Genomic DNA, 16,621 nt, shown 5'->3' on the forward strand with positions numbered 1-16,621 from the left:
TATCGAGCTTGACAATGGCCCACCTACCCCAGTAGACCTGTTACGGCTGGCAGCTAGTCTCCCTTGTCTCAGGCAGAAGTCTTTCCCACTTTCTGAATCACACCTCCCAAGATCCTTGCACAGGTAAATGGTGGGGATTGAATTTGGGTCCTTCTACAGGCACAGCACACAACATGCTGGTTTTTGCTGCCTAACTGTTTTAGGCATTTAATGCCAGATTCCAGAGACTTGAGCAACGGTCTACAATTTAATGTTAAAACCCATAGCTGAAAAGAGGTAGTAATACTGCAACCTTGATTGTCTCCAATTAAAAAAGTGAAATGAAGTGGACAGAATACCAAATTACCACACAGTGCTTAATAAGGTTGACATTTTTGTGGCAGACAAAATAAATGAACTGCCAATGTTAATGTACATAACAGATCCAAATAAAATTAAAAGAATGTGATCATGACCCCCTTATAGTGATATGCAGTGCCTGGTTTCTGGCTATATCTCACCTGCCTCCTGAGTACTTTGACCTTTTTATTTTTCGGATGAGTGAACACTACTGCCAGGCCCGACCTTTTCTAGGAGACTTATCCATCATAATAGTCCAGGTCTGACAGTGAATCAACATTTTCAAAGTACCCAAGGTACAATCTGATGTGATAGATGCACAGTCTGCTCCAATATTGCCTTCTGTTTTCTGTAAATATGAATAGCTCTTTTGCCATAATAAACACATTTATACTTAATAAAAAACAATACGATCATTAAACTCTGAAGCAGATGCAGCTCATGGGCATGGTACACCTAAACCTGCATTGGATACAGGTACTGTGGAGCAAAATAATAGATCCAAAGGGCTGAATTTCACTTGTGTACATCTGTGCTGGATGCCAATGTGTGTGGACAAGCCACACAATATGCAAACACATAGGTGAGGATTCACTGAAATATATGCAAGTACAGATTCTCATGTGTACCTTACTAAGGCAATGTTTTCTTTGATACTTCTAGCCAGTTAAGGTGCCATCATGTATCTCATCTAAATCCAAGTTGTATCTCGATACAGGCAGGAGCATGCACCCTGCCTACTGAACTGCAAGCTGTTTTCTCAGGAGTTGCAGATTCCAATGCAGGCTTTTGCCTATTTTATTCTATAACTTAAGTTTATCCTTCTGCAGTTCCCAACACTGAAATGCCTTGTTGCACAGGATATTTTCTACATAAGGACTAATATTTAGAAAACTGTTTTACTTAAGGACTCGATATGTTATTATCTCACAATTTTTTGCAACTAATGCTGTCCAATATTTTACAGATGGGAAAAATGGGTCTGATGCTAATAGAGATTTTTTTCTAAGTTTGTGATAGAAAAACAAGTTGCTATTCATTAAAGGTATTAAGATGACTACAGAAACTCTCATTTGTTTGTTTCAAAAATACATAGGACAGAGACCTTAAATCTTTGCACTTCATTCCACTGCATTCCAGTTGAATGAGAAGCTACATATCTACTTGCTGCCCAATATTTTATCTGCATTTCTTATAGTTAAACTATTTGTAACTGTAAGTAATCACGGGTGTGTTGTGTACACAACACCACTTCATGCACAGCTGGTTTTATAGCTATCTTTAATAGTCTGATCTTCCAGCTGTTCAATCAGCCCACAACATCGCAAAATTACATTTTCTAAAGATAGCAAAATGTGTCACAGAAGAATAAAAGTAGGCACAGGAGACTCATAGTTAGATACAGTTAATGCAAATTTGTAATATTTCTTTCTAGTATTATATTGTGCCCACATATTCTCAACTCAAATGTAATTTAAAAGTTTGTAAATCAGTAAGTAAAGAAAAAAATCCATTCTACTCTACAAGATTACATTTAAGAAACTGACCCTTTCACAAGTTCATTCCCAGCACCCCAAGGTACAGGCCAAGGAAAACAATTTATTGTGGGTTGAATTTAGACCAACCTGCCTGACTTTAATGAAAGGGCATTCAAGGTTTCAATCTTGCATTAATTTCCTAGAAGAACCTACATAGTGAAGCTGCAAATGCATGTAATTTATGCTGTTTACCCAAACAACCTGCTTCTTCACTATTTATGATCAAACAGACTCACGTAGACATAAGTTTACCTTGCAGTTTGTTATATTAAGACTAATGTGTGTGTCCGTGTGCCAAGATCTAAAATATATTCACAAGTTGTCCTATCAGCTCCAGGAGATTATTCTCCTTACCTTATAAACATACCGTTTGCAAATAATAAATCTAATAGTGGTGAGTAGGTTTAACACACTATACAACCCAGACCTTCAAATATTTATAAGCTATAGCTGTGTGTCTGATACCATTTTGCCACATGCCCGGAGACAGGTCTAATATGGTATTTATTAAAATGAAAGACGAGGTTCTTCCACAGCTATACCACAACAAGTGGGAATCTTACATTGGCATGTTCATGTGTAAATAACATCTATAACATACTGTATAAGATACCCAAGATCCATTCTTATTGCAATAGTACATGGAAACATAAGCATTCTGTAAGTAAAATAAATAAAATTTTAAGACCACTTTTCAACCAGTGGTTAATTTTTTAATCAAAGCATCACCTAATCAAGCCCACCTAGCCTCAATTAATATAGTTATTGGCACATGCAGACACTGCAGCAAAACTGGCCTGGTAATCTGAAAGTCTCACCTGTCCTGGAAACACAAAAGGAAAACAAGTAGGCTATGAAACCAGGCACTTAGCAAGAGTTATCTCATTTCTACCCCTAGGGCCTCAACAACTTACAAAAAAGTCTACCAAAAAGTATTTCTTCTATTGCATCCATTATATTTAAGTGTTTCCTACTCAATTATGCAAAAAGGAATAAAAAACTCTTTTAAAACAAAAGATAATATGTTAATTCAGAACTCTCGCAAAACAACTTTGCTAAGTGCTGGTGGATAAAAGAAGCCTGCAGTGGAAATTCCTTGAGGAACACAGCTCCTTTTATGCATCTTCGATGGGCCTTTCAAGCTTTTTGTATTTGTACTGTTGCGGCTTCTCTGTCAGTTTCTCTCTGGATGCCCTTGCTATTCTGTCTTTTTCCAAAGCATTCGGGCTTCCAAGCATCTGTTGTACTTCTGATCGTATTCAGCATCAAACCCTCTTTGAAATGCCTTTGTAAGAACAACCTCTCTTCCTTCATTCTCCTACCCTGACATACAAAATGTAGAGTTCAAGAAATGGGCCTTTTTCCACAGAATTCAAGTTAAGAAAAGGAAGTGAAAACTCTTACAAGACTGCCTCTACTTTCCTGCTTCACTGCCAAGTATGCATTCACACAGAATATTTCCTACAGGACATTTTTTTGGCAACGTACTCAAAAACTGGAGCAGGATTCCAGTACAGAAAAAAGTCTAGTAAGAAATAGAGCCGTTCTTTCTTTCAGCTGACAGAACCAACAGTAGATCTTAGAATAAAAATGATCCTTTGCTATTAGCACCTCTAAACTATGAAATCTGCATGCATGTTATTCTGCTGGAATAGCTAAAAAAAATTTCCACAGGCAACAATGAAAAGCAGTCAGGATAATTGGCACAGTTTTAGGCAATACAATGACCACACCCACACAACTGCCTCGCCTTCTCTCTCATTAGCAGTTGCACTGGACATAGAGCAAAGAGTGAAAATACAAGAAGCAACACAAGAGTCACAGACAGCCTGATGATCCTGCATTGAGCAGGGGGTTGGACTAGATGACTTGTATGACCCCTTCCAGCTCTATGATTCTATCCTATGACCAATTCTATGGTTAGCCTCATGTTTATGTATACTGGCATATGACTTACAGCCGTCTCGAATGTTACTGTAAAAGATCTATGAATTGTTCTCTTGAGGATTAATAGCCTCGAGGATTAATAGCCTCAACGTAACAACAGTCATGCTGGATCAGAGCAGTATCCATCTGGTCAAGCATCCTGTTTCATGCAATAGCCAGATGCCCATGGAAGATCTACAAAAGAGGTCCAAGCCTCCTCCTGTTCTTGACTGCAGCACTAGCATTCAGAGTACTACATCCCCTGGTCCAGGAGCTCCCATCTAGTCATCCAGCCACGGGTGGATCTACCCTTCATAAATTTACCTTGCAGCCTTTCAAAACCAACTGAACTACAGGCCTTTGCTACTTTGTGGGGCAGTGAATTCCCCAAGGTCATCGTTGCTTCAAGTTTTAAAATAAAAATTTCCTCTTCTGAAATCAAGTGTGGTCATGCTGGACTTTGGGGGTGAACTTAATAGCACTGGGACTACTTTCCCCAAACAATGTAACAACATATACTGATGCCATGTTCTGAGTACCACTCATGATCAAGTCTTCTAACAGGGTCCTTCACCAACTGTTCCTCCAACAATCATCTTATTCTCATTACCTGGCCACACATTTACACAGAACATGTGGGGGTAGTTGAAACCATATTACACATCTTTCTCCACTAGTTCTTCTTTTAATGGAAGATGCTAGAGATTGAACTTAGAAGCTTCTCAGCATTTTTGTCATATAGCATTTTTGGTCACACGCAAAATTAACCTTATTTAATTGTTGTAAACTGCCCCGAGACAGCTATGTTGAGAAAGGTGGCCACAGAAATCCAATTATTATTTTAAAAATTAGATTAAGATGCCCTTCAGGCCTGCTATTTCACCCCATAGTAATTCTGTTTGGGAGTCTATTCCTCAGACTTTATGCACTTATAACATAACCACCACTTCTTCCTCAGTATGCCCTTCTTTGTCATCCCTATATAGGTTATCTCCAGGAATAGTCATATCCTAGTGATTTTCCTTATCTGTCCAGGTTTCAAAATTCCCACTATGTTTTCATTTAATACTAAGCAATTCCAATTCTGGCTCCAAGGCTTCCAGCACCTAACTCTATTTTCTTCTCTAAACAGCCTTGGCATACACTTTTCCCACGGCCCACTGAACTCCTTAACAGTTATAATCTCCTGGCATATTCACAGTCAATTCTAGTCCATCACCATCTAGGTTACCCGTCCCAATTTACCCATTATCACTTAGAGATGAGTCATCCTGAACTGGATGCCCTCCAGCTCCTGTTGGCTTTCCCCCAGAAATTATTTCCACAAGAAGCTGCAGTCTACTGAATTAGGCCATTAGTCTATGAAGCTCTATACTGTCTACTCTGGCTGGCACTGAGTCAGTCTAGAACCTTGGGATGGAATGTTTCATATCATCTGTTATTTGATCCTTTAACTGGAGATGCCAGAAACAAGCCTGGAACCTTCTGCATGCAAGACATGTGATCTATAGCCCTTCCTCCCAGTGGCAGAGAATGTATTTTGCATGCTCATTCAAGTAGACATATTGAGAACTGATAACATAGATACTCAATCTAAGGCAGCTTTACAACTGCTTGTATGTCAGGAGAGCAGTGGAATCTCCAATTAACATTCTAAGCTTTCTCAGCATAGATTACCACTCTTAACAACAGTGTAAAGTTAAGCCAGTAAAAGATAAATATCCCCATACTCCCATTGTGGAAACTTTGTTGACAAGACTGGACTCTTTTAATTTTTTCTCCTGAAGCGACGGGACAGTTTTATTATTAATTAGCAATAAGTGGCAAGAACAATTTTGGGGCAGCTTATTTATTTTCTGCACAGAACTGTGTTGAAATTACTCTCACCCACTTCCCACAGCAGCTATGGTTTATCTGAATGCTGCCCAGAGCCAAAAGAGTGCTCTCCCTGTGTTCCTTTGATTGCATAGTCAATAAATGGCTGGCTTTGATGAACTCTCTTCATCAACAGAGGCCTCAAGATGCTTATCATGGAGCAGCCAAACAGAAAACGACAGGTGTATACTTACCCATCCCTAGTGTGGATGAGTAAGTATATACCTAATGATCACTCTATCTCCCCCAACACATACATTCCAAAGCATGGATAACTCCAAGGGGAATGAATTCAAGGAACAGGCAGAGGGGACACAACAGGAGTAAAAGAAGTAGTTTCAGCCCCTATATGTTCAAGCTCTAAATCCAGACAAAGAGCAATTTTAGAGACATATTTGGGCCACAACTGCTGTTTTAACCTAAACATGTTTATGCGTACTTGTAAAAAACATACAGTAAAATATCCTCATAAAAGCTTGCAATCTTATAATCAATGAAGGCAAATGAACATATTATTTGTTAAGCTGGTGAACACTATCAAATCCTGAAAAACAGTAGCATGCTTTTACACTGCCTACACTGATGTGATTAGCTCTCAATTTTAAAATCTTGTGGTAGAGCAAAGTTTATGGTTAGGAGCCTCTTCTGCACATTCAAGCAAAACTTTGACTTGACTCACTTGAACACAATTCCTTCCCCCCACTATGATTGCCAGCTCAGGGCTGGAGATTTTGGGGGTCGACCCCGGGGAGAGAAGAGTTTGGGGAGGACAGGAACCTCAGTAGGATATAACACCCTCCAAAGCAACCATTTTCTGCAGGGGGACTGATTTTGTTAACCTGGAGATCAACTGTAATAGATTTCCAGTTGCTACCTGGGGGATGGCAACCTTACCCCCCACTCCCATACCAAGCTGCTGTTGAAACTGAGAGGACTTTCCAGAGCAGCATGTAATGTGGCTTGGAAGTCTGTGGTTCGATAGTCTCAAAGAAGGTCAAAATGAAACAGAAATCCAGTAGCACTTCAAATACAACAAAATTTATTCCAGCATCTGATTAAGTGAGTTGAAAAGCTCAGGCGAGTATAAACAGTCTCTAAGGTGCTACGGCAGTCCTGCTTTATTTTGCACACAGACTAGCAATTACCCATCTGGAATTATCAAAAAAAGACAAGATATTAGGCGCATTAGTACCATTGTGATTCACGCTGTTTTTATGGACTTTTATGCCCTGGCTTGTTTCTATTGGCATTTTTTATTCACTTAGCTTGTTTCATTGATGTGTTTACTTGGTTTTGTATTCCCGTTATGAGCCACTTCCAGCAGATCTGGAGAGGTGGCATGCCTGTTTTCTAAAGAAGTAAGAACAACCACTTTAGCCTGTACATAACAAATATAGCATTTCATCAAAGTTTTACATTATAACAGGCTTTCTCAGCCAGGGTTTCCCTCCACAGTGGAAAGGTGTATCATTCTGAGTGTCCTTAAAGAGGGAAAAGGGGAGGAGAGAGAGGTTACGACCCTGATCAATTGGGGGGGGGAGGCATTGTGCGGGGCCCCTAGAAGTACAGGGCCCATAGCATGTACTACATGGACAAGCCGGCCCTGCCCATAGCATTGTCTGAGTGCTTCACAATGGGGAAGCCACCTAAAGGACTCCTTTGCATTTAAGAGATGAGATGGAAAATGATCCATGGTTGTTCTGAGTCACACAAAAGAATTCTTGGGAACATCATATACGACTTAGACCATCACATTAAACAAACCAAGTCCTAGTTAACTGATACTTGCAACTATTATTTTTCTTATAATCCATCATAACAATATAATATAACAGTACAACAATCCAACCGTGCAATGGCACAACAGGTCCAGAGCACTCTGGTGGAGTTCTGGGAGGAAGGGGGGGCTCAGAATACCTGTTCACAGAACAGGTCTCTTGTGCAGGAATAAAATGCCCCCCCCCCCTCAATTTTTGGTTCTAATGCCCAAATTTGCAGAGCATGCTTCATGCAGAGGAAAACAAATTTTGAATTAGGAAAACATACATGTCATTAACTACATTAGTGATTTTTTTTGGCATTTATTACATTTGATATTTGTATGACAATTTGAAAGAATTCAGCTTAAAGTGTGGTAGCTTAATTAGTTTGAACTCACTTTTGTGCTCCCTGAGACAACAGCTTTGTCCACATTTACTGGCAGCAACTCGTCTGTCTGGCCTGCTCCCAGCGACCATTCCGCACAGCGGTGGTGAGCCCAGCAATGACCTGACGGGGGATATCAGCAAGTGAGTGGGTCAGGTTTAAAGCTTTTAATTTGTACTTAAAATATTGCTAAGCCACCTTTCTGCCTGGTTGAGGGCTTCCAAGGTAGTGAATAATAAAAGTATTAAAACAAGATTAAAAGTATATGTAAATATAACAAAACAAAATAAAATTGGAAAAGGGCCAGTGGGTGAAGCATGACCGGGGCCCTGACTATGTCCGGGGTTGGTTTCTGGCCGGCCAGACATGCTCTACCCACCGGCCCTTTTCCCAATTATTATAGGGCCACAATGGTTAGGATAAATGATATAATTAAATTTTATTATTTACTTTTCAGTAAGCATCTTGGAAGTTAGTTCCTTACCTGTTGGCTCAAATAAGGCTTGGACATCAATGTCATCTGGTAGGCCAACCATTTTGAGTTCATCCCAGAATCTGACTACTTGATCATCAGAAGTAGTTTGAGTGCTTATACTTGTACATGATGTTATACTCTGATGAGACTTCTCTCTGGATATGTGAAACAACAGTAAATTATATAACCGCAACTACCATAATTTGAATTACGAGCTAATTTATGGTCTTTTAAAATGTTGAAAAAAATTAATGAACAGCATTTCAAACATCTGACAGATACCTTTATCTAAATAAGACAAGACTGTATTTTAGATTATATTCCCATGAAATTTGTGTGTTTATTCCTCATGAGTGTTAGTGAAATAGAAATAGGCAGCTAGGTAACATATTTGGGCCTCAAAAACATTGCACTCAGGAAAAGATGGTGGATAAGGGTCATATTAAGAACATTTTTGCTCCCCATTTTTGGAACCTGCAAGAAACTGCCTCCCCAAACTTGCTGGGTAACCATGAGCCATTCATATGTTCCCAGCCTAACCTACCTCACAGGGTTGCTGTGAGGATAAAAGGGAGGAGATGAGAACAATGTAAGAAATGTTGAGTCTCCATGGGGGAGAAAGGTAGGAGATACATGAAGTAGATAAATAGGCAGTTCCCTCAGTAGCCTATTCTATTTAATGAATCAGATATATTTGTTCCACCTTATAAACTCTTAACCAGGGGTAGTCAAACTGCGGCCCTCCAGATGTCCATGGACTACAATTCCCAGGAGCCCCTGCCAGCGAATGCTGGCAGGGGCTCCTGGGAATTGTAGTCCATGGACATCTGGAGGGCCGCAGTTTGACTACCCCTGCTCTTAACCAATACAGCCCAGGCTTGGAGACCAAGCATCAGAAAATAACAATTAAAAACAAGCCAGATTCAAACTGCAGAGGAAGAACATTCCACAAATGGGGATTTGACGCATTCAAGGAAAGACGCTCTGTCTTCTCATTTTCCATGGCAAACTACACTTGGTAGGTTTTATGTGATTTGAGGTAACCCTTCTGCAGTGCCTCCACCTTTTTCCCATACTGTGGGCCTGAGTTGTGTAAAATGTCCTGAGCATGACTAAGTGTGCGGTAGCAAGGCTATGACTGAGATCCTTACCCAAATTTAATATACAGTTTAATGTAGATCACTAAAGTTTTACCTATTCTTTTTTTTAAAAAACAGATATGCATACAACTTCAATTATCCAGGTATCCTGCATCAACCTGCCTGAATCCCAACCATGAGGGACAGCTTCCTTGTCTCGGACAAGGGTGCTTAGCTACCATTACTTGGCTGTGGAATTCCCTACCTCAGCAGTCCTTCTATAATTGAAGAGAAAAATTGATTTTGATCACACCTTTCAATGGTTGGCACTGATATGTCCTCTTTTACTGTATGTTGCAGCCGATTTTTATAACCCCTTAATATTTGTAAGTAGTTTACATTTTATTAATGCTGTGAGCCAACGTGAGGACCCCGTTTCAGCAGCACAAAAACAGACTATGTTAATGATGTTAGATAAAACATTTCCATGACACTAAATTAGTAGATACTATAAACAAAAAACAAAAAAACCCAACCAAGGTCTTGTGGGATAGGATGGAAGACTTTAAAAAAACAACCTTTTAATATTAAATTTAACTATTTACTTGATTCACATTAGTTATGGTTTTTGTGTAAAAGGGTTGAAATGTTATATTTAAAGTCAGAATGACTAAGATGGATGTCAAATTGAAAATGGCTAGTGTAATAATTTGACGTTTTAATAGGAGAAATCAGCATTTATGATTAAAGCTGGCATTTAAAAAAAAAAGATACAGACATTCCAATTTACTTATATCCTGCCTTTGCTTATAGCTGATGCATGTCCTTTTTTTCATCGGATTTTCCTTAAAATGGTCCACCTTAAGTCCCTTTAAAAGGGCTGCTTCTCTTTGTTATTGTTTCATTTTCTACTTTACTGCTTCATTCTACTGGCAGGGGTCCAGGGCTAGCCACCAATCAGAGAGCTCCAACACAACAATTGCTTTAGTACCTAACCTTGGATGCCAGCCAGCATGGCACTTGGGTATGATTACATCACCATCCTCAGGGGACAGAGCTGGTTAGCTGTTCCAAGCTAAATTAATTTTGCACTTTCCCATAGGCTACAAAACCCTCTACTAATCAGCCAGCACAACAGAATCCAAAGGCTAGCAAAACAGCCCATTAAGAAGATGCCTTGCCCAGGATAAAGGCAAAATAAATTCAACATCATAACGATGTTTTTTGAAATCTGCTGAACAAAAAGGAACACCTTGCTTTCCAATAACTAATGCACTTAGTATTTTATTTATGTAACTATAATAAAAGATTTTCATTCAAGACAGACTATATAAATGTTATTTCCTCTAAAAGAATTATTAAATAATCTATTGATGCAGACACTAGTATACAAATAAAATATGATTAGATAACACTAGTAGCTACAAAACAGGATTACTACCCAGAAGGCTGTAGTCAGCAAGTTACAGGCTGACTAGGCTAGCAGCAGATATTTATTCATTACACTTGTATCACGTCCTTCAATCAAAGGAAGGCAAAGTTGTAATATTAAAGCAACTTGTGATGTAGGCTGAACTGAGAGACAAAGACTTTTCCGAGGTTATTCCAATGGGCTTGTATCTCAGCAGCTCCGTCATCAAAGCTCAAGTCGGCACACAACGACAAATGAGTAGCGTCACCCCAGCATTTCTAGTGGTACTTCTTTGCGATTTTCTTTAGATTCTCCTTTTACTACTTCTACAATACTGCCTTATTGACAAAGGTGCTCATATCTTACAAGAAATGCAGTTCTTTGATTTCTGGCTCCTACTTGGACAAATGGAGAAGACTATGCTAACAATTTGGAACTGTTTTCACTTTTAAAAACACCACATATTGCTCTGCATTGACTTGCACTGAAGAGGCATAACATCCGATAAAGTGTTTTATACTCTTAAGGATGGAAAGCCTTACTTCTTTTGTCCTCTTGATTTGCGTGGGACTGAGTTCTGCCTTGGAGTACTCTCAGAAATGCTGTCGTTGCCTTCCCCAGTTTCACTCTTCTTTAAAACCTGGTTGTTCCATGGAGCGATAAACCCTGGTGTCGGACTGAATTGTTTTAGTTCTCCTTGTCCTAATGAGCTTCGTTCCCCACAGTAACAAAAGGCGCAGAGATGTTCTCTGCTAGGGAAAAAGGGGAAAAGGAAAAAATTTTTAAAGCATTTAACGGAAGACAAAGAACTATTCGCTGAACTATTTCTCTGATCAAACAGGTATCTTGATATCCAACATAATATTAATGACCAATAAACTATAAAAAATATGGCTACTTCATCACAGGAACATGTCACATGACAAGAAATAGATTGTTACACGAGCGTTTTGCAAGTGGTGAAAACTTACACTTCTCTCCTAAATCCTATCAGACAGATCAGACTAAGAATGATTGGCCCAAGGTCACCTCAAACCCAGTTGTGGCTGAGCAGGGATATGAAATCAAGTCTCCGGACCCTGGTGGCCAAATTGTGGCTCCAAATGTATACTGGTGGGGGTCGTGGTAACTGTAGTCCTTGGACATCGGGAGAGCCACTCTTTGGTCACCCCTGCCCTCGTGCAACTTTCAAACCACTCAATCACAATGGCTACACTGTGTCTTCTGGAAAACACAAGCCATCTAATCACTCCAAGGCACTGTAGTGACAGATTCGGAAAATCCAAATAGTTCCCCTTCCCAAACAAGAAGCAATACAGAAAGTTAAATGATAGCAACCGGAATCCTTCATTTTATTCTGCTTTCTAGTAAGACTGGCCCCTGCAATTATATTGGGCAAAAAGTGTGAAGTAATATGGTTATATGTGCCCCAATAACACACACAGTACTCTGAGGATCAGTTTTGTTAAATAAGATTTTAGAAGATTTATGTTCACCTTCACACTGTTGTGTGACTCTAAGCCCAATACATGATTGCATTAATCTAATATCACACTTCTTTTGATAGCTGGAACCTATCTAGAAGAGCATTTGGCAGCATTTATATATCCTAACAACAGTTGTTTATATTCTACTACTTCATCAAACTTTTGTTTACTGTTAGGTCTGAAGGCAGGATGCCCAACAAACTATGGTGTGTCAGTTGGTGCTAACCCAAGATTCTAACCCACAGGTCATGTATAACAAGCTTCTCTTTGGCCTGGAGAAGCATTAAGGTTTGCTCACAATGCTTAAGTGCTCCCTCCCTCCTCCTTTCAGGCACAGGCTGTGGGAGAAAACAAGCTGCACCTGGACCCCGGGCTCGTGTATTCAGGTGTCATAAGTAAAGGTAAAGGTATCCCCTGTGCAAGTATCGAGTCATGTCTGACCCTTGGGGTGACGCCCTCTAGCGTTTTCATGGCAAACGGGGTGGTTTGCCAGTGCCTTCCCCAGTCATTCCCATTTTAACCCCAGCAAGCAAGCTGGGTACTCATTTTACCGACCTCGGAAGGATGGAAGGCTGAGTCAACCTTGAGCCTGCTGCTGGGATCGAACTCCCAGCCTCATGGTCAGAGCTTCAGACAGCCTGTCGGCTGCCTTACCATCCTGTGCCACAAGAGGCTCATAAGACAATGGTATTTTGAAGGATTCCCAAGCCAGAAAGGTTTTTGTTGTACTCCATGCTCAAGGTGGGAGCAGGGGAGATAAGGAGAGAGGATGCAAGAACAGCAAACAAGTTTTGTCATTTCCTGTCATGAACACAGATTGGACATGACTTCTAAATACAGTCGCAGTTTGCATTTGGCTTGTTAACTATGTTTTATCATTACAACTGAATGAGGAAACCTCTTCCCTGAAAGTAATGACTAACCAGGCAGGACTGTGTTGCTTCACTCCCTCCTGAGGCAAAAGATCCTGCTTAATAACATGACTATATTTACTTTGCCAACAGACATAGCACAAGTTGCTTGACACAAAACACTCAGAAGACAGCAGATCACAAGCCAGCTAGTGCCATCCCTTCTATCACACAAAAAGCCCCCCCCCCCATTTTAAATCCTCTTTCATATCCTGCAGCAGAGAAGAGACCTAACCATGATCATCTTTCCCAAGCTTTTATTTTATTTTTCACAGATAGAAGATGAGAGTGGCAGGGACACTAAGGAAGGATACTAGGGATACTAAGCCAGCGATCCCCAACCTGTGGGCCGCGGACCACATGTGGTCCTTCGACTAATTGGAGGTGGGCCCCAAAGGACGCCTTCTCTCCCCCCCTCCCCAGCCCTTTACAACACACTTCATTGTTGTGGCATGTCTGTATCTTAGTTTGAAGGGATGTTTAAACATTACCATAGCGATCAGAGAGCGTTAGGGCAGTGGTTGAGAGTAGAGGAGTAAACTACCCCCCCCCCACACCGGGCCTCAGTAAAAGGCGTTGAGTGGTCCCTGGTGATAAAAAGGTTGGGGACCACTGTACTAAGCCACTGCCCACTTAACTGTTGGGTCTGGTGGAAGGATAAAGGAGGTCATCCATCCAGATGAGCTCACTCTGTGGCTGGAGAGAGGATGAAATTGCTGTAACAGAGTTCCCCTGGCTTAGATAGACACTGCTGCAAAGGGAAGCATCTATGCAGCCTTTTCTGCCACCTTGGTGTGGAAAAACAACAACAAAATTTAAAAACAGCCAGACAGAATGATCTCAAGCTTGTGCTGGTATCCTGGAATTTGTCAATCTTCATTCCTACACTGACGACTCCCCTACAAGTGTTGTGTTCTATTCCCACATGGCCCCGTCCTAGAGTCTGAGGACACTTATTCCACTCACAATAAGAAAAGAAAATTCTTAAAAGTTCCTCTATGATCAAAAAAGCAGATGTCCCATTACTGACAAAGTGTGGTAAAGAAATAACTGTTTCACTGAATCCCAAATTCACCACTGAATCTTCCTCTCAGATACATCCCCTTGTTTTAAATGTACACAATTACTCAGATACAAATTAAATCCTAAAACAAATCAATCACCGCCTTAGAAACACAAAACACCATTTGAACCATTAAGTAGCTTTTCCCACTATCAACTTGAAATATCACTTAAACAATGTCATGGCAACACTTTGCCTGACCATAGGACAACTGCAGCATTCATGAGTTAAAAATGTTTAAGAGATTATTGCAAAGATAACACGAGATCACAGTGGCCACATCAATGACCCATTGTGGCAGAAGAGGGAGAACAAGCAAACTGACAACACAATCATTGGGTCTATTACATATTGAAGGTGACTGTAGAACTTGCTCATATCTTTAAAAACCAGACCCTGTAAGAGCCAACTGAAGCATATTTAAAGGAACTCTTATACAGTTTTAAGGGAGGGGTGATGTTTCTGTATCATTGTGGTACTTATCTGGCTCATATTCTGCTCTGAGAATATTCTGCTCTGGAACATACTCTGCTCTGAGAATCCTACACTGAGGAATCACAAAACTGCTTTTTGCTTGCAGAAGGGCTTCAGGATTTCTGACACTGTGTGACCTAAAGACACTAACGATGATTCCTAACTTTTGACTTCTATACAGATTCAAAGACAACGAAGATTTGTATAGCATGACCCTATCCATGTTTACTCAGCTGCAAAAGCACCTCTTTTAATAGGGCCTTTTCATTAATAGGGATGCACAAGATGGCTGCCTCAGGCTTTGAGCAAGTAACGGATCTTATAAATATTTTCCAATTCAGCTTGAGCAAACAAAAGCCTACTTTCATTTATCAAATTAAGTATTAAGAGATTTTTAAAAGCCTTTTCCCACATCCAAATATTAGAACATATTCAGTACTGCGCATAGCTGAGACTCTTCAAATAGGTTCCTGGGGCTCTTCATGGCACTCATCACAGTAGTCTCCCATATGCCTTGACACATGAAGAAGAAGAAGAAGAATTGCTTCTTATATGCCGCTTTTATCTACCCGAAGGAGTCTCAAAGGGGCTTACAGTCCAGATTACAGTTGCCTAACCCTGACCATGACTCAATAGCTGGTTTTCTCACCTGGTTTTTGCTTCAACGCCAATTGAGGCAACGGAGCTTGCAGATTCCTCAGATACTGAGCGCTGAAGAATTGGTGTTAGCTGCTTGTTGCCATCCACTTCAGTTTGCGCATCCTCCTCTGAAGACTGTTCTTTAACTTCTGATTGACAGAGAAAGCAAGTTGATTAAAGTTCTGCTTTGAAGTGTTTTTATTTAGATTACTGTTATACTGTCCATCTTCTGTTCCAGGAACATATACAGTAGTGGACAAAAACAAAATCCATAAAGTTCAATAACATAAACCATCTTAATGTTAAAATTATAAGTACTGTACAGCCTGGCATTATATACTATCTATCTATCTATCTATCTATCTATCTATCTATCTATCTATCTATCTATCTATCTATCTATCTATCTATCTATCTATCTATCTATCTATCTATCTATCTATCTATCTATCTATTTATTTAGATTTAGATTTATATACCGCCCTCCCCGAAGGCTCAGGAGGAAATCCCATTTTGAAAAATGGTCTTTGGGACGGGCTTCCTGTGGCTCTCCCTGGCAGCTCGCTGGCCGGGCAAGGAAGGATAGAAAGGCTCTCCCTGTGGCGGGCCGCTATTCCCTGGAGCAGTGGCTTGCCCTGCGAAGGGCTCTCACTGCATCACTGACGCGGGGAGAGGCCTTTGCAGGGCAAGCGGCGAGGGGAAGGCAGCTGCCCCCGCCAGGCTGCCATTCCTGGGAGCAGCTGCCGACCCCACAAAGGGCTCTCGCCACGTCAGCAACACAGGGAGAGGCCTTCGCAGGGCAAGAGGCGAGGGAAAGGCCGCCACTGAGCTGCCATTCCTGGGAGCAGCCGCCTGCCCTGCGAAGGGCTGCCTTCGCACGACAAGCAGCAAGGGAAAGGTCGCCACCCCTGCCGGGCCACCATTCCTGGGAGCAGCTGCTTGCTCTGCGAAGGCTGTCTTCACAGGGCAAGTGGCTAGGGAAAGGGCACTGTCCCCCCTGGGATAGAGGTACCTGGGAGTCGTGAATGCGCCCTCCTCATGGCCAGGAAGCTTCTGGCGGCGAGGCTGGACGCACAGCTAAAGGAGGCAGGCATTCCAGGGGCCGGCCCAATCCGGACGCACCCATTGGCCCACTGGACAGGAAGCGCTGGCCATACAGGAGTTTCCTGTCCCGGACAGCGCCCGGACAGCAAAGCCCAGATGGCCATTTCCATAATATATAGAGGAACTATGGTAAGGAAGTATATTCTTCTGGTTTA

At 41.1% G+C, this 16,621-nt stretch overlaps 1 protein-coding gene across 10 annotated transcripts in view; it reads right to left on the reverse strand.

Annotated features, from left to right (window-relative positions):
- Positions 1-16,621, reverse strand: part of KMT2C (lysine methyltransferase 2C) — a 146,806-nt gene that overhangs the window by 83,886 nt on the left and 46,299 nt on the right. For 9 of the 10 annotated variants that reach the window (XM_077302813.1, XM_077302807.1, XM_077302811.1 and 6 more), the window contains exons 3-6: positions 15,373-15,511; positions 11,331-11,540; positions 8,308-8,453; positions 7,837-7,946 (exon numbers count right to left, since the gene is read on the reverse strand). In XM_077302813.1, coding sequence (XP_077158928.1) covers positions 7,837-7,946; positions 8,308-8,453; positions 11,331-11,540; positions 15,373-15,511 — 605 coding nt within the window. The remainder of the gene's footprint in view (positions 1-7,836; positions 7,947-8,307; positions 8,454-11,330; positions 11,541-15,372; positions 15,512-16,621) is intronic. The other variant, XM_077302806.1, reaches the window with a different exon arrangement.

The sequence above is a fragment of the Paroedura picta genome, chromosome 11 (assembly GCF_049243985.1).
Source record: "Paroedura picta isolate Pp20150507F chromosome 11, Ppicta_v3.0, whole genome shotgun sequence".
Taxonomy (NCBI): Eukaryota; Metazoa; Chordata; class Lepidosauria; order Squamata; family Gekkonidae; genus Paroedura; species Paroedura picta.